We start from the raw sequence: 23899 nt of genomic DNA on the forward strand, positions 1-23899 counted from the left end.
TTGAGTGGGAAATAAAGTACCTTCTTTCTTTTGCAGAAGACTCCCTTTTGACTTCCATTTCTGCCTGTTTGGCCAGCAAAGCAGCAGCTTTAGCAGCTTCTACTTCTTCTTTTGTCTTTGCAAAACGAGCAGCTCTCTCTGCACGGTCCTTTAAAACAGGTATTAGATACTTATTAGCTTTCATTGCTAGAATGGAACAAACACAACGAACAAACATAAGGAACAAACACAAATGTATGTAAGATTCCTTAAAGCCATCTGTAAACTTTATCACTCTGGAGCTGGTATTTTTTAGTTTTATGAATGATCAGAGACCAGCAAGTTGCTTATTGAACAAACAAGGACTTAATTTTGGTTACTACTGTATCGCCAGAGCCTGGGAAAAGGTCTGGCAAACAGTAGATAATCAACAAATATTTGTTGCATAAACAAATGAACAATATTAAGGTAGAAATGGCTTTCATATGCACTACAACTGCTTAATTCTAAAGGCAGCTGTTTCAAAACCATCTTAACCTCCTACTTGATGTATGTAAATCTTCTGAATGTCCCACAAAAGAAGAGTTGTGACTAGAGGAGAATGCCACATAACCAGTTCTAAGCTTCTTTTCTAGGGATTTTTTTTTTTTTTTTGAAAGAAAGGCAGACTGCCATATGTAGCACTTCATTTGGATGTGTCTGAGTCTTGAAAGCCTAATTACTCGATGTTCTCCTACAAATGGACCTTGAAAACTTCTTTGGAGGTTCTAGCAGGGTAGCTCAGCTTCAGAAAGAATACACATGGAGCAGTGAGGGAGGAAGGGGACACCCATCTAGCCAGCCAGATCACTTGGTGATCAATAGTATGACAGGTGTGGCAGCCAGATCGCCCTCACATCCCTAGGGAATTTTTGAAAGCTACCTATTGACTACGGTCTCATAACACACAAAAAAATTACTTTGAAAAAAAGCATCTCAATTTTAATCTTTTATCAAGTTTTTGTTTTCAGTATAATGAACCTACATTGTTCTTTTAGTTTCAGGTATACAACATATAGTAACCCAACAATTCCATATATCACCCGGTGCTCATCGGACAAGTGCCCTCCTTAATACCTTTCACCTACTTCACCCATTGCCTGACCTTCCTCCTCTCTGTAACCATCAGTTTGTTCTTTACAGTTAAGTGTCTGTTTCTTGGTTTCCCTCTCTTTTTCCTTTGCTCATTTGTTTTGTTTAATTTCACATGAGAGAAATCTTACGGTATTTGTCTTTCTCTGACTGACATATTTCACTTAGCATAATACTCTCTACCTCCATCCAAGTTGTTGCAAAAGGCAAGATTTCATTCATTTTATGGGTGAATAATATTCCATTGTATATATATACCACAACTTCTTTATCCAATCCCAATTTTTAATCTTTTTTTCCAAATGGGGTGAGGGAAGAGGAAAAAGTAGAGAGTCTTAAGCAGGCTCCATGCCCAGCATGGAGCCCAATGTGTAGCCTAATCTCACAATCCTGAGATAAGGACCTGAGCTGAAATCAAGAGCTGGCCACTTAACGACTAAGCCACCCAGGTGTGCCCCCCAATTTTAATCTTAATATGTTATGTTGTTTTGGAAGGGAGAAGCGGTAGAGGGAGAGGGGGAATTTTTTTTTTTAATTTTTATTTATTTGCAAGAGAGTGAGTGAGAGAGAGCGAGCCAGAGCAGGGGGAGGGTCAGAGTGAGAAGCAGACTCAAGGCTGAACAGGAAGCCTGATGTGGGACTCAATCCTGGGACTCTAGGATCATGACCTGAGCTGAAGGCAGTCACTTAACCAACTGAGCCACCCTGGTGCCCAAGAGGAGGAATCTTAAGCAGGCTCCACGCCCAGCTCAGAGTCCAACACAAGGCTCAAACTCACAATCATGAGATCACAACCTGAGCAGAAATCAAGAGTTAGACACTTAACTGACTGAGCCATATGTGTATCCCTTAACTATATTTTAATCCAATATACAATTTCTACTAAAAGGAACCTGAAAATTGTACTCTTTGAGTCACTAAAGTCTACTATTTTTGTGTACATGGCCTGGTAGTAAACCAAAACCACTGTGCATGGAAAAACAACTGCCTGAGAGTGAAACATTAAAAATAAACGTATTACTCACCAATGCAATCTGCTGTTTTATGCGCTCTCGAGCTGCCCTGTCTTCTGCCTTTTCTCTGTTTCTTTCCTCTAACATTCTTTTTGTTAGTTCTTCTTCTTGCTTTCTTTTATAATCCAACATTTCTTTTCCAGTTTTTCTCCTCTCAATTTCTTTCTTAATTTCTCTCTAAATTAAAGAGAAAGGAAGTATTATGACCCCAAAAGACAACTTACTAATCTGCTTAGGTATTATTTTATATGAGCTGGTTGTAGGGCACAGCTAAAGGGACAAAGTAATTTCATAAAATGTAAGGGTCTAAAAGGATTTATTAATAGCATGGGTTACAGGTCAAATGTCTATCAATTTACAAATCTCAGCATTTCTATTAAGGTTGTGATGTAATTTGAAAAAAAGGATTACAGGTCTTTGGTTTGTAAAGTAAATGTTACCCTCTAAGGACACAAAGTAGTCATTTATTTGGCATAAAGAATTAATAACTTTCTTATAATCTCAAAAGAGATGACATAGTTTAGGAGCACACGATGAGAAAAATGAATGGTGAACCAGAATTTGGCAACACCAGAGGGAAAATACAGCAAAATACCTACAAATTTCTTTTGCATAGAAAGGAGCTAAGAATTTCATCTGCATCAATATAATACAATTTTACTTCAATTCTCTTTATTCTTAGTGTAAAAGACTCACTGCAGAGAGAAGATTAAACTTATTCCTAGCAATTTACAAAAAACCCACAAGAAGTATACACTATGATCCTACTAAGGAATTCAGGTTAATTACCTTCACTGTGCTTCAACACTCAACTGTAACCAGAAAGCCATCTAAGGTCTGCCAAATTCAGCAGGGAGTCAAACATTTCCTTACTGGAAGGGCAAAATGATGATGTACATGAAGTTTACCTGTTCCTCCTCTTTCCTTTTCTCTTCTCTTCTTTCTTCGAGTTTTTTAGTGAGTCTGTATATAAAAAGTTTTTAAAAAATACATTAATGGAGACTTATTAATATAATGAAAACATATGGGTGACTCCCTTTGCTAAAATCAACGGGGAAATAAAAAAACAAACAAAAAAAGCTCATGCGGACAAAGCAACAACTCATCTGCCTGGCCCCCAGCCCCAACAGAAATCCATATCAGTCAGTGGGAGCCTTTCATTTATTTATTTTTATTTACTTATTTATTCTTATTTATTTATTTTAGTGGGAGCCTTTTAGAACCTTAATTCCACCTCCTACTTAACCATTAGTTTTTCTCCCCCCCATCATTATATCTGATACTGATTTAAAAATATACATACACGTCTTCAAATGAGTACATAAATTAGTAAGTTACAAATGCTTTCCCCCTACATAGAAGTAAACAGCAATATAGCACAAATTCTAAAATGCTGAAGGCTAACGTTTATAAAAACTAATACCAAAACTGATTCCCAACTCTAAAAAGTTCATCAATTAAAAATAATTATGGGGCGCCTGGGTGGCTCAGTGGGTTAAGCCACTGCCTTCGGCTCGGATCGTGGTCTCGGGGTCCTGGAATCAAGTCCCGCATCAGGCTCTCTGCTCAGCGGGGAGCCTGCTTCCCTTCCTCTCTCTCTGCCTGCCTCTCTGCCTACTTGTGATCTCTCTCTGTCAAATAAATAAATAAAATCTTAAAAAAAAATTATGAAAGCAAAGAGTAGTAATGGTTGCGCAATTTAGTGAATAAATTAAAATCGACCATGAATTTTATGATATGTAATTACCTCAATTTTTAAAAACTAATGGTACTTTCTCAGAGGGATTTCGGTTACACAGGCCTAAGTGTTTGCTAAAGTTCACTTGAAACAACCTGAGCCAGAAATCAAGGGAATACACAAAGAATGATGGGGACATACATCAAAGAACAGAAAAGCAAAAATGAAGAGGATGTCACTAGTCAAATCAATGGCAACGAATGCACCAAAAAGAATGGTAAGAGAAATGAACCGTAACACAGTGGAAAAAAGGGATCCATAAAATGTCTTAGTTATAAACTGTTACCTACCACTGTGGAAAAACTGTTTGCCAAGTATTTATGACCCTTTTCTGCTCTTGCAAATACACCCAAAAGATATGTCCACCAAGACATGTACAAGAATGCTCATATAGCAACCCTATCTATTCATAATAGCCCCCAAAATGAGAACAATTCAAAAATCCATCAACAGGGGCGCCTGGATGGCTCAGTGGGTTAAGCCGTTGCCTTCGGCTCGGGTCATGATCTCAGGGTCCTGGGATCGAGTCCCGCATCAGGCTCTCTGCTCAGCAGGTAGCCTGCTTCCCTCTTTCTCTCTCTGCCTGCCTCTCCATCTACTTGTGATCTCTCTCTGTCAAATAAATAAATAAAATCTTTAAAAAAAAAAATCCATCAACAGAATGAATTAGTCAAATAAAAGAATACTATACAGCAACAAGAGTGTACCAATTCCTGTCACATGCAGCAGCACAAAAGAGCTGAAGCAAAGGAGAGCAGAGAGAGAACATGAGTGAAGTTTATGAGCAGGCAGAACTCATCTATGGTGCTGATGCAGAACAGTGGTTATTTTGGGGAGGAAAGTAGTCACTGTGAAAGGGTTATCAGGCCCCTAATGTATGGACTACACTGGTAATTTTCTATTTCTTGATCTGGGTGCTGGTATCTTTTAAGTTTACTGAAAAAAAAGTTGGTGAAAGAAAGCAGAAGAGGTGGATAAAAGCAGTTCTCTACAGAAGAATGCCAGCTAAGAAATACATAAGGCATAAAATTAGAAGGTACAAACTAGAAAAAACAGGTGCCTGGGTCGTTATGCATTTGCCTTCGGCTGGGGTCATGATCTCAGTGTCCTGGAACTGAGCCCCCGCATTGCATATGGCTCTCTGCTTAGCGGGAAGCCTACTTTTCCCTCTCCCCCTGCTTATGTTCCTGCTCTCTCACTGTCTCTCTCCGTCAAATAAATAAATAAAATCTTAAAAAAAAAAAAAAAAAAACTAGGAAAAAAACCCCACCATTTTCAACTACAAATGAAATAACTGATCCAAGCAAAAATCAACAGATGCCAAACCACTGGGTAAAAGCTTTTGAGGAACAGCATATTCATGGTTTCAAAGAATCACCCTATAAATACTTATTAATTAGGGAAAAGGTATCTTTATAATCAAGAAATCCAACAGACACCATCTTAATTAACACTTAAACTTGACATCACCAATAAGCAAACATCTGGTATCAGATGCCTCCTCATGTGAGTAATAAGACAAACATTACCTAGGTAAGGTTCTCAAACTTTAACCTGAACCTAGAATGAAAAATAGGGGCCAAATTAAAGGACATTTTAGAAACTTGGGCACCTGGATGGCTTGGTGGGTTAGGCATCTTCCTTCAGCTCAGGTCATGATCCCAGAGCCCTGGGATCCATAAGGCACTGAGCTCCCTGCTCAGTGCAGAGCCTGCCACTCCCGCGCTCTCTAACAAATAAATAAAATCTCAAAAGAAAAAAAAAAGACATCCTAGAAACAATTAGCCTAGACACTTAAAGAATGTCCAAGTCATGAGAAATAAAAACAAAAACAAAACAAAGGAAATGTTTTGAATTAAAAGGGACTACACTAAATTCAATGAATGATCTTCGAATGGATCCTGTATCAGGGGAAAAAAGTTATAAAGGACATTACTGAAGTAACTGGGCAAATTTGAATGACCGCTTATCAGATAATCTTACTGTATCATGTATTTATAATTTGAGTGTGACAATGGGATATTAATATCTGAATGTCTTTAATTACACCCCACCAGAACTGGTGAATTGCAGAATTCTCTTCTGAGAAAAACAGATGCTATTTTGTTCTAATCTAGTTGAAAAGCCCATTGCATCTTACTCAATGACGTAATGACCAACTGTTTCATGACTGCCGCATCCAGGAATCTACTGCTAAATTGTGTTCATTGGTCTGAAGGAAAAGGTAGGGCGTGAATCAGTAGGCAGAGACTCCCAGGCCCCTTCCTAGACTGCAGTCCCCACTCAGAGCTGATAAAATCTCAATGTTTTTATTCTTAGGAGATACACACTGAAGTATTTAGGGTAAAATGAAATGATGCCTGCAACTTTCAAATAAGTTGGCAAAAAAGAAGAAAAAAAGTCATTATACTATTCTTTCAACTTCTGAGGTTTGTAATCTTTCCCAAGTAAAGGTTGGCATTGATTGGTACAATTTTTTTTTAAAGATTTTATTTATTTATTTGAGAGACAGAGACAGAAATAGCAACAGAGAACATGAGTGGGAAGGAAAGGGAGAAGCAAGCACCCTGCTGAGCAGGGAGCCCAATATGCGGCTCAATCCCAGGACCCTAGGATCATGACCTGAGCTGAAGGCAGACAGTGAGCCACCCAGGCACTCCTTGATAGTAATTATTTGATAATATCTTTATTATCTTTCCCAAAGATTCTACCAATTTTTAAACATAATGACATAAAAACATAAGCAAAATTTAACTAAAAGATGTATCTTTTCGTGTGAGTCGCTAAAAGATTCAACTTCCAGGGCCACCTGGCTGGATTGGTCGGTAGAGCATACAACTCCTGATCTCAGGGTCATCGAGTTCAAGCCCCACATTGGACACAGAGATTAATTAAAAGAAACAAACAGCTTTGCGCAGTGGCAGTATCATAGCCAATGAGGTTTATCCGAGGCGCGATTATTGCTAATTGAAAAGAAACAAAGAAGATTCAAATTTCACAAATTTTAGCTTTGAAAATAAAACTGTATATATATTTTATTATTAAGCAAAACTTAATTTCTCACAGATTACATAAGATCTCACAATTACAAATCAATGTTTCTTAAAAAAAATAATCAAGTTTACTTCCTTGAAAAGACTATTTAAGATAGATTTTTTTTCTTAATATGTATAGGATAGGATGAGTTTCTGAGGTGACATCAATTTGATTTAGTGACATTTCCCCTAACAAAATCCTTGAAGCCAGATGAGGAAAAGCCTAAGATCTAGTAGAAGTACTTAGTCTTTCCAAGTACAGAAACTTGATCTCTGGAAACAAATGTTATACCTTGAGAGGATGACAAGAATCCTAATATTTAATAACCCGACCTTCCAAATTTTAAGGCTGAGTTTTTTAGTCTGTAGGACAGAAACTGTAAAATACCATCAAAGTTAGAGGAAAAAAATGTATATATTTTGCTTTATAGAACTTGGTATTACAAAATTCTATATATATCAGATTATACACTGGTATTTGATGTGTCAAATTTATCTGGGCTGTGAAAAAGCACCGCAGGTCAGTTCTATGAGACCGGGAAACTAACAGCACATTAGGGTTTCAGTGTAGAATAACCTGCAGCTGATGGGTAAGTCAAAGGCATAAAAGCACTACAGAGTCTATGACAAGGGATGGTGGAGATGAAGGCCACCTGAAGGGTATAAATGAGGAGCTAAGATGTCATTTGGGATAGGTATACTATACAGGATGTTGTTTTTAGTTGTCACTGTCAATGAAACTAATTCCACAAAAAAACAAAATTCCTAATTGGGTACAACTCAGATGAATAAAATATATGATCACAGAATAGGAAACTAATCTATTAGGACCTAGGCCCTACTGGGTAGCTGAGTCTGATAAGTTAATCTCAGCACCAATTTGAAATGCTTTTATGGTTTTAATTATATGATGTGGATTTTTCAAAAGTTGTTTAAACAGAGAACAGTTACTTTCCAATGAAAACTGTTTCATTAGCAAGTATGCCAACATTTCATCCAATTTTAATACTAATACGCTTTTAAAAGGCCCTAGCCCACATGCATTTCATGTAACGGGTTCTAACGGTATATGGTTTTAAAAAATACACATGTATGTATCTCTAAGAGTGCTTTAAAAGTTTTTTTCAGTTTAAGGATCTCAAACAACCTGTAGACCCACTCTGTCCTGATATGCTAATTATAAAAGTAATAATGCTCAATGAAGACAGTTTGGCAACTTCAAAACAAAGCAAAAAAAAAATTCCCTAATTTCCCTTCCATAATATTAATATAAACATTTTCTTCTATGTCTTAAACTGTCTTTATCTGACTCAATATACTATATTTAACACATATACACCAGTGTCGTCACTATATGTAACTCTTTTAATTAAAGATGGTATATTATTTTGTTTGTAGTACCATGCAGAGTTGGTCCGAAGGTTGTGGGTTATTGTTAAGCTGTAGTACCATGCAGGCAGAAAGTGGCAGACACTCTTCTTGAGAATGGAAGCTATTATGAAACAACAGCAACTTCCCTTTCACATTGCCATTAAATAGCACTTAAGCCACCCTACAAGGCTACCCGCTGTGTGTCTTTTCATTCCCTCCAGGTCTCCAAATCCTTTTCTGATCTTTTATTGTCACTTCCCAAAGGTGGTGCAAATAAAGATACCCAGTAGTGGACTTGGTGTTAGCAAAACAGAATGAAACAAAGAGGATGAATCATTGGGAACTTTGGTTCTCTGCTACACCACTTCTTACCCCTGTGAGCAAATCTATCCTTTTAACTCAAGATCTTGGCCCTGCCCAGACACCTACAAAGAACCATCAGAATCCAGGTTTTGCTGAAATGAAGCTGATTCTTAGTCATGAGCAAAACCAAATACCCAATGTTAGTAATCATTTTGAAACTTGTTCCCCTATGGCATCTGTGTGAACAAGAAACTCAAGTCTAAGAAATTTTCTTAACTTCATATAACCCTAAGTTGTGGGGTGCCTGGATGGCTCAGTCATTAAGTATCTGCCTTTGGGGGCGCCTGGGTGGCTCAGTGGGTTAAGCCGCTGCCTTCGGCTCAGGTCATGATCTCGGGGTCCTGGGATCGAGTCCCGCATCGGGCTCTCTGCTCAGCAGGGAGCCTGCTTCCTCCTCTCTCTCTCTGCCTGCCTCTCTGCCTACTTGTAATCTCTCTCTGACAAATAAATAAATAAAATCTTTAAAAAAAAAAAAAAAAAAAAAAAAAAAAAGTATCTGCCTTTGGCTCAGGTCCTGATCCCAGGGTCCTGGGATCAAGCCCCAACAGGCTCCCTGCTCAATAGGAAGCCTGCTTCTCCCTCTTTTACTCCCCCTGCCTGTGTTCCCTCTCTCACTCGCTCTCTCTCGATCAAATAAATAAATAAAATCTTCAAAAAACAAAAAAACTCGCTAAGTTGTTTTAGGTCAAGATTAAAAAATATTCCTGCTTTATCCATATACAATTCATATAACTTAAGAATCATACTATAAAGGGCTCTAGTTTGGAAATTTCTGTATTATTAAAAATACTAAAGTACAAACCACAAGAAGTCAGAAATCTGTACCTGATTATTAGACCAAAAACATATGACACTTAACAGACACGCACTTATGCAAAACCAAGGCTCAGTACAATCATAAAAGTAGCTGAAGTTCGTCCCATTGGGAACTTACTATCCTATGGCACAGAGAGTTAAAAGCAGAAATGATGGACAGAAAAACACATGTATCAAAAACCAGTGAAAAAGAGACTGTTGGGCTGATCAAACCTAAAGGTGACTGATGACTTCAGAGATACCTAACTTTACTTGTAGAATATAGTTTTTATGGATACAAGTTGGCCAGGTAATAAAAAATTTCAACCCAAGATTCTGAAACTTCATTTGTGTAATTTTAACTTTTACTCAAATTAATGAAATAACTGAGAATCACTCTCTCTTAAAAATATAAGAGCAAACCTTTCCACTCTGACAGTGAGGTCCTCCGGAGATTTCTGATTTGAACATCCACCAGGATCCTGAGATGGACTGGCATGGCCTGAACCTTCTCCTCCTTAATTATTTAATAAAAAGAAAGAAGAATAATATTGTATTTAATGCCAATTTTTAAAATGTATAAATATTTTGGATTATATTTGTTAATCTTAAACATTACAAATTTTTCCTAATAATGGAGAAGATAAGAAATGAGTGATTACTGGGACACCTGGCTGGTTCAGTCATGCCATTTCATGTTGTGAGTTTGAGCCCCACACTGGACATAGAGAAAGGAAGGAAGGAAATAAAAAGGGAAGGAAGGAAGGGAGGGAGGGAGTGAAAAGAAAAAAAGAGGAAGGAAGGAAGGAAGGAAGGAGTGAGCAATTCCTAATTCTAGCATTTGGATCTGGATACAACAATATACAAGTGGGAAATAAGGCAGTTACCCTGTTGAGGGCCACCAAAGTCAGGGTCAAAGAGAAAACATGAAAAAGTATTAATCTGGCAGGAGGGGACTATAACAAAAGTAGAGTTAAGCATAACTGACCATGGGTAGGCTTTACTCTAGAGCATTGCTGTCCAGTATCTATGCTGTCCACTACAGTAGCCACTGTCACATGTAAAGCTCTAGAGGCAAAGTCTGATCCTGGGTATCACTCTAGAATTAACACAGGTCCAAGTGATCTGTTTTTGCAAACCAGAGTAATTCCTTAACGAAGCTATCTGTATCTACACTAGTACTAGATGGCCCCCAATTTAACTATGGTTTGCCTTATAGTTTTTTGACTTCATGATGGTATATAAGTGATATACATTCTAGAAGCCATACTTCCAATTTTAATCTTTTCCTAGGCTACAGATATGCACTAAGCTACTGCCTTTGATAGACCGTGGCAACTCTCAGTCAACCACAAAATCACAAGGACAAAGAACACATTTACATCATTCTGTACCCATACAACCATTCTGTTCTCACTTTCACTACAGCAGTCAGTAAGTTACATCAGAGTCAACACTTCATTATAAAACAAGCTCTGTGTTAGATGACTTCGCCCAACTGTAGGCTACTGTAAGTGTTCTGAGGATGTTTAAGGTAGGCTAGACTAAGCTATGATATCCAATAATTTAGGTGTATTAAATGCGTTTCTGACTTACAATATTTTCAACTTAGAATGGATGTATCGGGCTGTAACCCAATCATAAATCAAGGAAGATCCACATACTTTAAAAAATTTCCTGGGGCATCTGGGTAGCTCAGTCAGTTAAGCATCTGACTCTTGATCTGACTCTCATGACCCGGAGATCATGATCTCCGGGTCATGAGATGGAGCCCTATGTGGGCATCTGGGTAGCTCAGTCAGTTAAGCATCTGACTCTTGATCTGACTCTCATGACCCGGAGATCATGATCTCCGGGTCATGAGATGGAGCCCTATGTGGGCTCAGCACTCAGCTTAACAAATGCTTGTCCCTTTCCCTCTGCTCTTCCCCAGTTTCTGTGCTCTCTCTCAAAAAAAAAAAAAAAAAAAAGTAAATAAAATCTTAAAAAAGAAAAAAAAATTTCCTTAAGGCCAGAATTTCCTACTTGGCTTGTAGAGAACAGCTATTTTCTGGTACTTCCCTTTAGAACCTCTGTCATTGTCTTCCTTACCACTTGCAACTTACTTGATTGTTTACATTTCTGATCTTTGAAAGAGTAAGGACCTTGAAGCAACAAAATCTGGATTCAAATCTTATCCTATTACTTTAGTAAATTACTTAACCTGAGTATTATCTGTATAATGAGAACAGTGACCTCATAGAAGTGTTATGTTAATGTATGTTAATTCACATAAAAAGCTTAGACTTCTACAAAGATAGCACAAAGTGCTTCAGCTATTACAGTGGTGGTGGGAATACGAGAATAAGCAGAGCTGATGATGCACATCTATCCCTACCTCTACATTCAGTGGCATCAACTAGGTAGTATGAAATCAGCCATAGTAGGAGTAGTACACCTTGGAAATTAGCAAATACTCCCAGCAAGGGCTCCCCACCAACCTACACCTCCCCCCCACCCCCCGCCAGAGCCTCTTCTTTCTTTCTTTATTTTTTTTATTTATTTATTTATTTATTTATTTATTTTTTTTAAAGATTTTATTTATTTATTTGACAGAGAGAGAGAGAGATCACAAGTAAGCAGAGAGGCAGGCAGAGAGAGAGGAGAAGCAGGCTCCCTGCTGAGCAGAGAGCTCGATGCTGGGCTCGATCCCAGGACCCTGAAATCATGGCCCGAGCTGAAGGCAGAGGCTTAACCCACTGAGCCACCCAGGCGCCCAGAGCCTCTTCTTTAATATTTACTGGCACATCACTAAATGCAACCCTTGAATAAGAAGTGGTTAACCACTAGCATCCAGTGTGTGTTCAATTGGAAATAAATCAATTTCATTAGTAAATTAAATTAATGCCAAGGACATTCATACCTTAATACAGCAAAAAACTTAACAGAACTTTGGAAGATAACTTGCAGGTAGTTGGAAAAAAAAAAGGTGCTGAACAACAATACAGTTAGATCTATGACTAAAAACAAAGAAAAATGGATAGAGGTCATATACAGTAAGAATTCCAATGGCATGGCAGAGTTGTCTTTGGCATTGTGTAAATGACTTATGAGTATGGAATACACATTTATAACTTTATGCATGAAACAGCTTATATAAGCTTATATTTAACAGGTAATCAATGAATGAAATGTTCCAGATTTCCAAAAAACTTTTAAGCTAAAACAACGATAAACACCCAAACATAATGAAAATTTATTAGAAGTTCTAACTTCAGGTTTAAAAACATAACTGGATAATTAGGCATAATGTATCTCCCACTTACAAAGCAGTCTTGCCAAAAAATAATATATAATGAACCTAAATCTGATCAAGCCTGTAATGTTAACTACCAACTTAGAAGAATATTTACATAATACCCTAAGAATGCAGCAAAGTCCTCGTGGAGGGGAAGATGGAGGTGAAGTAGGACCTTAGGCTGGTCTCATCCCACAAATACAAATACATAACTATCAACTTATCCTAAATACACCAGTAATTGACCTAAAGACTGGCAGAACATACTCCACAACTAAAGGCAGAAAAGAAGTCACATTGAAGAAGGTAGTAAATGCAGACACACACTTCGGAAGAGAAACAAATCATGGAAGTTGAGGTTGAGAGAGGACTGTGGTGGCAGAGAAAGGGTGAGAAACAAACAAGACAAGAGAGTGCAGAGGGAAAACGAACCCACACAGCAACTGGCCTGGAAAGCAAAAGGGTCCAAATTTCATGAATTCTTCTAACCAGCAGGCCTTAAAGCCTGGAGTTTTTTTTAAAGGTCAGTGTGTTTGGCTCTGGGAGAGGTCAGAGGACACTGGGGCTGCTCTTGGAGAAAAGGCAGGGCCAAGAGCCCACAGATACTCAGCATGGAAACAGTGATCTAAATAGTACCTGGAGTCACAGTAGGGAGGTTAGGTGCTCATCTCAGATCATATCCCAGAGAAGCAGTACTGACAGAAAGATCCCTCCAGAAACAAACAAACTGGCCAGTGCCATTTCTCTCCTTCACCCCTCAGCATAAACAGAGCCATAAGCGGGAAGCAGCACAGCACCCAGACTGGCTACCTAACTTGCTTTCAACAAGCCCTGCCATGTCACACTCTGGAAAAACTACTCTTCCCAGTCACATCTGCCTCAGTCTGGGCATGATGAGCCCTCCTCCCCAAAAGACCAGGCCAAATCCCTGCTCACAGAGCATAATCCCTAATCCCAGAGGATAGTGAGGCCTCTATTCTGGCAGCGGTGATAACAGGTCTCATTTCAGAAGCAGACCAGGGCACATCTAGTTAAAACGTATCACTTTCTGGCCAGGAACCAAACACTATCTGCAAAAGAGAGACAAAGAGAGCATCTGCAGACAACTAGCCTGAAGCATAAAACAACCAGGAGACAACAGCAGAGTGCACGAAGCACTCACTGGACACACTCGCAGAAGCGCAGGCCCTGGGGAACAAAGGACGCTACACTGCAGGGCACTATAGGACCTCAACTTCGTTAAACCATTACCCTCAAGAACAGGAGATGTAGCAGACTTTCCTAACACAGAGAAACAGGCACAGAGACTTAGGCAAAAAGTGAAGACAGAGGAATTTGTCACAAATGGAAAACAGGACAAGACCACAGCCGGAGATCCAAGCAAAACAGATATAAGCAATATGCCTGATGGAAAATTTAAAGCAATGATCATAAGGATACTTACTGGACTTGAGGAAAGAGTAGAGGACATCACTGAAAATGAACACAGAGGTAAGAAATAACATAGCAGAGGGGCAACTGGGTGGCGCAGTCAGTTAGGCAGCTACCATCAGCTCAGGTAATGATCTCACAGTTCTGGGATCAAGCCCTACACTGAGCTTGCTGCACAGCAAGGAGTCTGCTTCTCCTTCTTCCCCTTCCCCCAACTCATGTGCACACGCATGCTCTCAAATAAATAAAATCTTTAAAAAAAAAAAAGAAAGAAAGAACATAGCAGAGATAAATGGCTCAATAAACGAAATGAGAAACACAACTGATGGAATGAATAGCACACTGAAAGAAGCAGAGGAATGAATTAATGACTTAGGAGACAAGAGTAATGGAAAGTAAACTGAACAAGAGCAAAAAAGAAAAAATATTATGCAAAACAAGAAGTGACTGGGAACGCAATAACAATATCAAACATAAAATTCGTATTACATGGGTCCCAGAAGAAGGAGAGAGAGAAAAGGGAACAGAGAATTTATGTGAAGAAATTAATAGCTGAAAACTTCCCAAATCTGGGGAAGGAAACAAATGTCCAGATCCAGGATGCACAGATGATCCCCAACAAAATCAGTAAAAGCAGATCCACACAAGACATACTGCGATTAAAACAGTAAAATATAGTAAGAGAGAAAAAATATTAAGGAGTTCCTGTCTGGCTCAATCAGTGGAGTGTGTGACTCTTGATCTCAGGGTTGTAGGTCTGAGCCCCACATTGGGTACAGAAATTATTCAAAAATAAAATTTTAAGGGGCGCCTGGGTGGCTCAGTGGGTTAAAGCCTCTGCCTTCGGCTCAGGTCATGATCCCAGGGTCCTGGGATCGAGCCCCGCATCGGGCTCTCTGCTCAGCGGGGAGCCTGCTTCCTCCTGTCTCTCTGCCTGTCTCTCTGCCTACTTGTGAGCTCTGTCTGTCAAATAAATAAATAAAATCTTTTTTTGGACCCTGGGATCATGACCTGAGCCGAAGGCAGAGGCTTTAACCCACTGAGCCACCCAGGCGCCCCAATAAATAAAATCTTAAAAAAAATAAAAAAAATAAAATAAAATCTTAAAAAAAAAAAAGAAAAAATATTAAGCAGCAAGACAAAAGAAGACAGTTACATAAAAAGGAAATACCATAAAGTAACCAGGGGATTTTTTCCCCAGAAACTTTCCAAGCCACAAAGGAGCTGCATGATATTAAAGTGCCGAAAGGAAAAAATCTGTAGCCAGGAATACTCTATCCAGCAAGGCCATCATTCAGAATAGGAGGAGAGATTAACAGTTTTTCAGACAAACAAAAACTAAAGGATCTCATGACTACTACACCAGTCCTGCAAGTAACATTAAAGGGGACTCTTAGTGTAAAGGAAAGACCAAAAATGACAGTATGAAGGCAGGAAACACAAAAATAGTAAAAATGAATATTTATGTAAAAAAAAGTCAAGAGGCTCACAAAGTAAAATGATGTAAAATATGACACCATATACCTAAAACATGGGGAGGAAAATTGGTTCAAATTTAAACAACCATCAAGTTAAAACAGAGTGCTATATAGAGAATATGTTACATACAAATCTAATGGAGACCACAAATCAAAACCCACTAATAAATATGCAAAGAATAAAAATTTAAAAATCCAAATATATCACTGAAGAAAATCAGCAAACCATGAAAGAGAGAAAGAAAGGATCAGAGAAAATCTCAGATACAAACACAAAACAAGTAATAAAATGTCAATAAATACATATCTATCAATAATTACTTCAAATGTACATGGACTAAAGCCCCAAACCAGAGATACAGGGTGACAGAATGAATAAAAAAACAAGACCCATCTATACGTTGCCTATAAGAGATTCAATTTAGACCTAAACACACCTGCACTGAAAGTGAGAGGATGGGGTGCATGGGTAGCTCAGTAGGTTAAGCATCTGCCTTCAGCTCAGGTCATGATCCCAGAGTCCTAGGATCGGGCCCCATGTGGGGCTCTCTGCTCAACAGGGAGTTTGCTTCTCCCTTTCCCTCTGCCCCTCCCCCTGCTCATAGTTTTTCTGTTTTTCTGTTTCAAATAAATAAATAAAATCTTTTTTAAAAAAAAAGTAAGTGAGGGGATGAAGAAACATTTACCATGCAAATGAATGTCAAAAGAAAGCCAGAGTAGTAGCAATACTTATATTGGACAAAACGGACTTTAAAACAAAGACTATAATGACACAAAGAAGGATACTATATAATAATAAAGGGGACAATCCAACAAGAAAATAATTGTAAATATTCATGTACCCAAACAAACAAAAATCTGTTTCCCTAAGGTAAAGAACGAAACAAGGATGGCCACTCTCACCACTTTATTCAACACAGTATTGGAAGTCCTAGCCACAACAATGAGACAACAAAAAGAAATAAAAGGCATCCAAATTGACAATGAAGAAGTAAAACTTTCACTATTTACAGATGAAAGATATTATAGTGAGAAAACCCAAAAGACTCCACCAAAAAACAGCTAGAACTGATAAATGAATTCAGTAAAGTCGCAGGTAACAAAATCATTGCACAGTAATGTTACATGTCTACATACCAATGAAGCAGCAAAAAGAGAAATTAGAAAACATTCCCACATACAACTAGACCAAAAATAATAAGATACCTAGGAATAAACCTACCCAAAGAGGTCAAAGACCAGTACTCTGAAAACTATAAAACACTGATGAAAGAAAGTAAAGAGGACACAAAGAAATGGAAAGACATGCTACACCCATGGACTGGAAGAACGAGTAATGTTAAAACGTCTATACTAGGGGCGCCTGGATGGCTCAGTGGGTTAAAGCCTCTGCCTTCGGCTCAGGTCATGATCTCAGGGTCCTGGGATCGAGCCCCACATTGGGCTCTCTGTTCAGCAGGGAGCCCGTTTCTCCCTCTCTTTCTACCTACTTGTGATCTCTCTCTCTGGCAAATAAGTAAATAAAACCTTTATTTTATTTTTTTTTTTTAAGATTTTATTTATTTATTTGTCAGAGAGAGAGCGAGCGAGAGTGAGCACAGGCAGACAGAGTGGAAGGCAGAGTCAGAGGGTGAAGCAGGCTCCCTGCGGAGCACGGATCCCGATGTGGGACTCGATCCCAGGACGCTGGGATCATGACCTGAGCCGAAGGCAGCTGCTTAACCAACTGAGCCACCCAGGCGTCCCTAAATAAAACCTTTAAAAAAAAAAAAACAGTCTATACTACCCAAAGTAATCTACACATTTAATACACTCTCTATCAACATACCACCAACATTTTTCAAAGAACTAGAACAAACAATCCTAAAATTTGTGAACCACAAAAAAGTCTCAAACAACCAAAGCAATCTTGAAAAGCAAAGCTGGAGGCATCACAATTATAAACTTGAAGTTGTATCACAAAGTAGTAGTAAACAAAACAGTATAGTACTGGCACAAAAATAGACACATAGAAAACCAAAAATAAAGCTACAACTTATATGGTCAATTAATCTTTGAAAAAGCAGGAAAGAATATGTAATGGGAAAAAGAATCTTCAACAAAAGGTACTGGGAAAACTGGAGCTTCATGTAAAGAATGAAACTGGGCCAATTTCTCACATTATACACAAAAATAAACTAAAAATGGATTAAAGATCCAAATGTGAGATCTGAAACCATAAAAACCCTAGAAGAGAGCACAGGCAGTAGGTTCTCTGACATCAGCTATAACATCTTTCTAGATATGTGTCCTGAGGCAAGGGAAACAAAGGCAAAAACTATTGGGACTACTTTGCATAGCAAAGTAAATAATCAACAAAACTAAAAGGCAACCCCTAGAATGGAAGAAGATATCTGCAAATGATATATCCGACAAAGGGTTAGTAAGTAAAATATATAAAGAACTTAACAAAAATTCAACACCCATGGGGCAACTGGCTGGCTCACTCAGTAAAGACTTATAAAGACGACTTTATAATCTTGTGGTTTTGAGTTTGTGCCCACACTGGGTATGGAGATTATTTAAAAATAAAACCTTAGGGGTGCCTAGGTGGCTCAGTCAGTTGGGTGTCCAGCTTTTTTTTTTTTTTTTTAAAGATTTTATTTATTTATTTGACAGAGAGAAATCACAAGTAGACGGAGAGGCAGGCAGAGAGAGAGAGGGAAGCAGGCTCCCTGCTGAGCAGAGAGCCCGATGCGGGACTCGATCCCAGGACCCTGAGATCATGACCCGAGCCGAAGGCAGCGGCTTAACCCACTGAGCCACCCAGGCGCCCCGGGTGTCCAGCTTTTGATTTTGGCTTGGGTCATGGTCTCAGGGTGGATGGGGTCTCAGCACTCACGGTCTCAGGGGTACAGCCCTCCACAAGGCTCTGTATCCAGCAGGGAGTCTGCTTGTCCCTCTCCTGCCCCCTTCTCCTCCCCCTCCGCCCTTTCCCCACTCATATGTGCTCTAAAATATATAGAAATCTTTAAAAAAAAAAATCTTAATACAAAACTTCAACACCCCCAAAATGAATAATCCAATTTAAAAATGGGCAGAAGACATGAACAAACATTTCTCCAAAGATGACATCCAAATGGTTAACACATACATGAAAGGATGCTCATCATCACTTATCAGGGAAATGTCACTCAAAACTACAGTGTGATATCACCTCACACCTGCCGGAATGGTTAAAATCAAACAGAAGTATTGCAGAGAATGTGGAGGAAGGAAAACCCTCTTGTACGGTTGATGGGAATGCAAACTGGTGCAGCCACTCTGGAAAACAGTACGAAGGTTTCTCAAAAAGTTAAAAACAGAACTATCCTATTGACCCAGCAATTGCACTACTGGGTATTTACTCAAAGAGCATAAAAACACTCATTCAAAGGCATACATGCAACCCAATATCTATACAGTATTATTTACAACAGACAAATTATGGAAGCAGCCCATTGTCCACTGACTGATGCACTGTTAAAGATGATATGATATGTTTACACACACACAAACACACACACACACAGGAATACTATTCAGCCATAAAAAAGAATGGGATCTTGCTATTTGCAGCTGCATGGATGGAGCTAGAGAGTATAATGCTAAATGAAATAAGTCAGTCAGAGAAAGAAAAAAACCAATGAATTCACTCATATGGGGAATTTAAGAAATGAAACAAATAAGCAAAGGGAGAAAAAAGACAGACACAAAACCACGAATCAGACTCTAACTATAGAAAATTGATGGTTACCAGAGGGGAGGTGGATGGGTGGGAGGATGGATGAAATACGTGATGGGAATTAAGAAATGCACTTGTGATGAGCACTGGGTGATTAAAATACAAACTTAAAAAAAAGAATGCAGCAAAATCCAGACTGTGGGAAGCTACAGAAAAAAAATCAGTGAGAATGGGAATCTATTTATGAAATGAAAACTAAGATTCAAGGGGCACCTGGGTGGCTCCGTTGGTTAAGCGTCTGCCCCACATCAGGCTCCCTGCTCGGCAGGAGGCTTGCTTCTCCCTCTCCCACTCCCCCGCTTGTGTTCCTGCTCTTGCTATCTCTCTCTCAAATAAATAAGTAAAATCTTAAAGAAAAAAAACACTCAAAAAAAAAGAAAAAGAAAAAAGGAGACTCATCAAGCAGTAACAATATACTGGACTCCAAACAAATAAAAATTTAGTATAATGTAAATATTGTCTAGATAAATAATGGTAAATAGGAATTACTGTTCAACTTTCTATGTTTCATAAGGGATACCAATTTGCAGTTATTTTTTAAAGTTCTTATCTTTTACAGGCACCTGCATGGCTCAGTCAGTTAAGTGACTCACTCTTGGTCTCAGCATCACAAGTTCAAGCCCCAAGTTGGGCTCCACACTGGGCATGGACCCTACTATAGACAGGTAGATAAAGTTCTCATCTTTTACATACTAATATTTTAAAATAAAATTATATGATGCCCAAAATTTGTTTTAAATAATAAGTGACAAGGAGATGAGGAATAGGGGGCACCAATGAAACAGTATCAGCCATGAGTTGGTAGGAGCTGAAGACTCCTAAAGGCAATGAGTTCATGGGATTTCTTATACTATTTTCTCTACTTTTCTAGAGGTTTGAAATTTCCCATAACAAAGTGAAAAAAAAAAAAAAAAACCCACAAAGAACTGAGATTAGAGCTTCTACTCACCCCTCACACTTCAATAAGACAGAGTTTGAGTTGAATTAAGGTGTCTACTGAAACAAAAGCATCAACACTAACAGAATCCAGACTGTCTGTAACAATGTACAAGACACAAAAATTTCCTGACACACAACCCAAAAGGAAAATGTGATCCATTCTCAGGAGAAAAGACAAAAAAAGGGCAATCCTGAGATGAGACAGAGCTATTATAACTTAATGAGGTAAAGGAAAACCAAATAAATTAAAAGATAAATTGAATAAAATGTTGGTAAAGGGTACACTGGGACTGAGTATAACTACTTTAACTTTCTATGAGTCACACTATTTCAAAATAAAAAGTTAGAAGAGGAGGAGGAGATAGAGGGAAGAATAAGAAAATTCAAAATAATTTTACCTGCAAATGGTACAGCCAATTTGGAAGACAGCTTGCTGGCTTCTTACAAAACTAAACATTTCCTGAGAGCACAATCCAGCTATCACGAGCTTGGTATTTACCCAAGGAAAGTAAAAAAAACTTACGTAAACACAGAAACCTGCATACAGATGCTTATAGCAGTTTTATTCATAACTGCTAACTTGGAAGAAACCAAGATGACTCTTCAGTAGGTGAACAGATTCATAAACTGTGGTACATCTAGACAATGGAATATCATTCAGCTCTAAAAGAAATGAGCTATCAAGTGATTAAAAGACACGAGGGAAGCTTAAATGCCTATTACTAAGTGAAAGAAGCCAATCTGAAAAGAAGACTACTGTACGACACTCTGGAAAAGGCAAAAACTACGAAGACTAAAAAAATCAGTAAGAGGGGCGCCTGGGTGGCTCAGTGGGTTAAAGCCTCTGCCTTCGGCTCAGGTCATGATCCCAGGGTCCTGGGATCGAGCCCCACATCGGGCTCTCTGCTCTGCAGGAAGCCTGCTTCCTCCTCTCTCTCTGCCTGCCTCTCCGCTTACTTGTGACCTCTGTCTGTCAAATAAATAAATAAAATCTTTAAAAAAAAAAAAAATCAGTAAGAATGAATAGGCTGAGCACAAAGGACCTTTAGGGCAGTAAAAATACTTTGTTCTATCCTGATGCCATAACAATGGATACATGTCATAATACATTTGTCCAAACTCACAGAATGTATTAACATCAAGAGAAAACTCTAATGTAAAGTATGGATTTTGCCTGATTATAATGTGTCAAATGTGGACTCATTAGTTTTAACAAAATGTATCACTTTGGTGGAGGATGTATATAGTGGGGCAGAAGGTATAGAGGAAATCTGTTCCTTCCTCTTAATTTTGCTATAAACATAGAACTGCTCTAAAAAAAAAAAAAAAAAAAAAAGTCTTGGGGCGCCTGGGTGGCTCAGTGGGTTAAGCCGCTGCCTTCGGCTCAGGTCATGATCTCAGGGTCCTGGGATCAAGTCCCGCATCGGGCTCTCTGCTCAGCAGGGAGCCTGCTTCCCTCTCTCTCTCTGCCTGCCTCTCTGTCTACTTGTGATCTCTCTCTGTCAAATAACTAAATAAAATCTCAAAAAAAATAAAAATAAAAAAAAATAAAAATAAAAAAAATAAAAAAAAAGTCTATTGGGTAGCTCAGTTGGTTAAGCATCTGATTCTTGATTTTGACTCAGGTCATGATCTCAGGGTCGTGAGATCGAGCCCCACATGGGGCTCTGTACTGAGCATGGAGCCTGCTTAATATTCTCTTTCTTCCCCTTCCTGACTTGTGCAAGTTCTCTCTCTCTCTAAAAATAAAACCATAAAAAATATTTTGAAAGTCTATTAAAAAAAGTTAACTTAAAAATTATTACCAAGGGGTGCCTGGGTGGCTCAGTGGGTTAAAGCCTCTCCCTTCAGCTCAGGTCATGATCCCAGGGTCCTGGGATCGAGCTCCGAATCAGGCTCTCTGCTCAGCAGGGAGCCTGCTTCCTCCTCTCTCTCTGCCTGCCTCTCTGTCTACTTGTGATCTCTGTCTGTCAAAAAATAAATAAATAAATAAAAATAAAAATTCAGTAGGGGTACCTGGCTAACTCAGTAGAGAATATGACTCCTAATCTCAGGGTTTTAAATCTGAGCTCCACAGTGGACACAGAGATTACTTAAAATAAAAATCTTAAAACAAAAATTAAAAAAAAAAAACAATTCATTAGATGGGCTTAAGAGTAGAAAGATGATAAAAGTCAGTGAACTTACAGATCAGTAAGATTATCCAATCTAAGTAAGAGGGGAAAAAAAAGAAAAATGTGAATCTGTGGGATAATATCAAGAAGCCTAACATATATGCAATTATTTCCAGCAAGGTAAGAGAAAAATATTTCAATAAATAATGGCTCCAAATTCCCCAAATTTAGCAAAAATCATATATTTACAGATTTAAGAAGCTCAGCAAACCCCAAGCAGAATAAACACAAAGAAAAAGCAGAATACGGTCAAACTGCTAAAAGCCAAAGAAAGAGAAAATCCTGAAAGCAGAGAGAAAAGCAATATATTCCATATATGGGAAACACTGCTATCAACAGAAACTTCTCATCAGAAAACTATGGAGCCCAGATGATCCTTAAAGGGTTGAAAAAAATAACTGTAAACCCCAAATTTTGTGTCTAGTAAAAATATCTTTCTAGAGTTAAGATAAAACGGACACTTTCATTTTTCAGAAACAAAGGAATTATTTTGCCAAAAGACCTGAGTAATCAGAAATGCTAAGCAAGGAGCACTTGGGTGGCTAAGTCATTGAATGTCTGACTCTTGATTTCAGCTCAGGTCATATTCTCATGTGTGGTAAGACAAGAGCCTTGCACTGGGTTCCACGCTCAGCAGGGAGTCTGCTTGAAAATTCTCCCCCACCCTGTCCCTCCTTCCACTTGAGTGCCCTCTCTAATAAATAAATACATCTTAAAAAAAAAAAAAAAGGTGGGGGTGCCTGGTGGCTCAGTCGATAAACATCTGCCTTCAGCTCAGGTCATGATCCCAGAGTCCAGCGATCAAGCCTCGCTTTGGGCTCCCTGCTCAGCAGGAAGCCTGCTTCTCCCTCTCCTACTCCCCCTGCTTGTTCCCTCTCTCACTGTCTCTCTTTGTATCAAATAAATAAAAAATATCTTTAAAAAAAAAAAGAAAAGAAAAGAAATGCTAAGGGAAGTATTTCAGGTGAAGAAAGACAATACCAGAGGAAAACATATTCAAAAGGGAACAAAATTTGGCAATGATAAGTATCCAAGTAAATGTAAAAGTTAAGTATCCTGCTATACAGCTATATGGGCTACATTCATTATAGCATTCCCTAGTTTTGTGTGCATCCAGAACCTAAGCGATCTGTAGATGAAAACCTCAAAATGAGACTACTGAGAGGGGACCTGGCAGCTATTCTTCAAATATTCAAAACCTGTTACATATAACTTCAGCTAGAGTAGAATTATCTTTTAGGATACTAATCTACTAACTTCTAACTTTTTATATAACTCTGTGTTGCCCAATACAAAGATATTTTACACCAAGCATCTTTGAACACAAATCCCTAATGTATGGTATAAATTTTCTCTTTTGCCTTTTTCTATCAACCCCTCTGCAATCACATCTCTTATTTCCACAATTTTAC

At 38.5% G+C, this 23899-nt stretch overlaps 1 protein-coding gene and 1 pseudogene across 2 annotated transcripts in view; one reads left to right on the top strand and one right to left on the bottom strand.

Moving 5' to 3' along the window:
* Positions 1–23899, bottom strand: part of UBXN4 (UBX domain protein 4) — a 59275-nt gene that overhangs the window by 20301 nt on the left and 15075 nt on the right. For both annotated transcript variants that reach the window (XM_032353829.1, XM_032353830.1), the window contains exons 6-9: positions 9849–9942; positions 3032–3086; positions 2136–2300; positions 21–148 (exon numbers count right to left, since the gene is read on the bottom strand). In XM_032353829.1, coding sequence (XP_032209720.1) covers positions 21–148; positions 2136–2300; positions 3032–3086; positions 9849–9942 — 442 coding nt within the window. The remainder of the gene's footprint in view (positions 1–20; positions 149–2135; positions 2301–3031; positions 3087–9848; positions 9943–23899) is intronic.
* Positions 6768–6890, top strand: LOC116598047 (annotated as a pseudogene).

This window comes from Mustela erminea, chromosome 8 (assembly GCF_009829155.1).
Source record: "Mustela erminea isolate mMusErm1 chromosome 8, mMusErm1.Pri, whole genome shotgun sequence".
Classification (NCBI taxonomy): domain Eukaryota; kingdom Metazoa; phylum Chordata; class Mammalia; order Carnivora; family Mustelidae; genus Mustela; species Mustela erminea.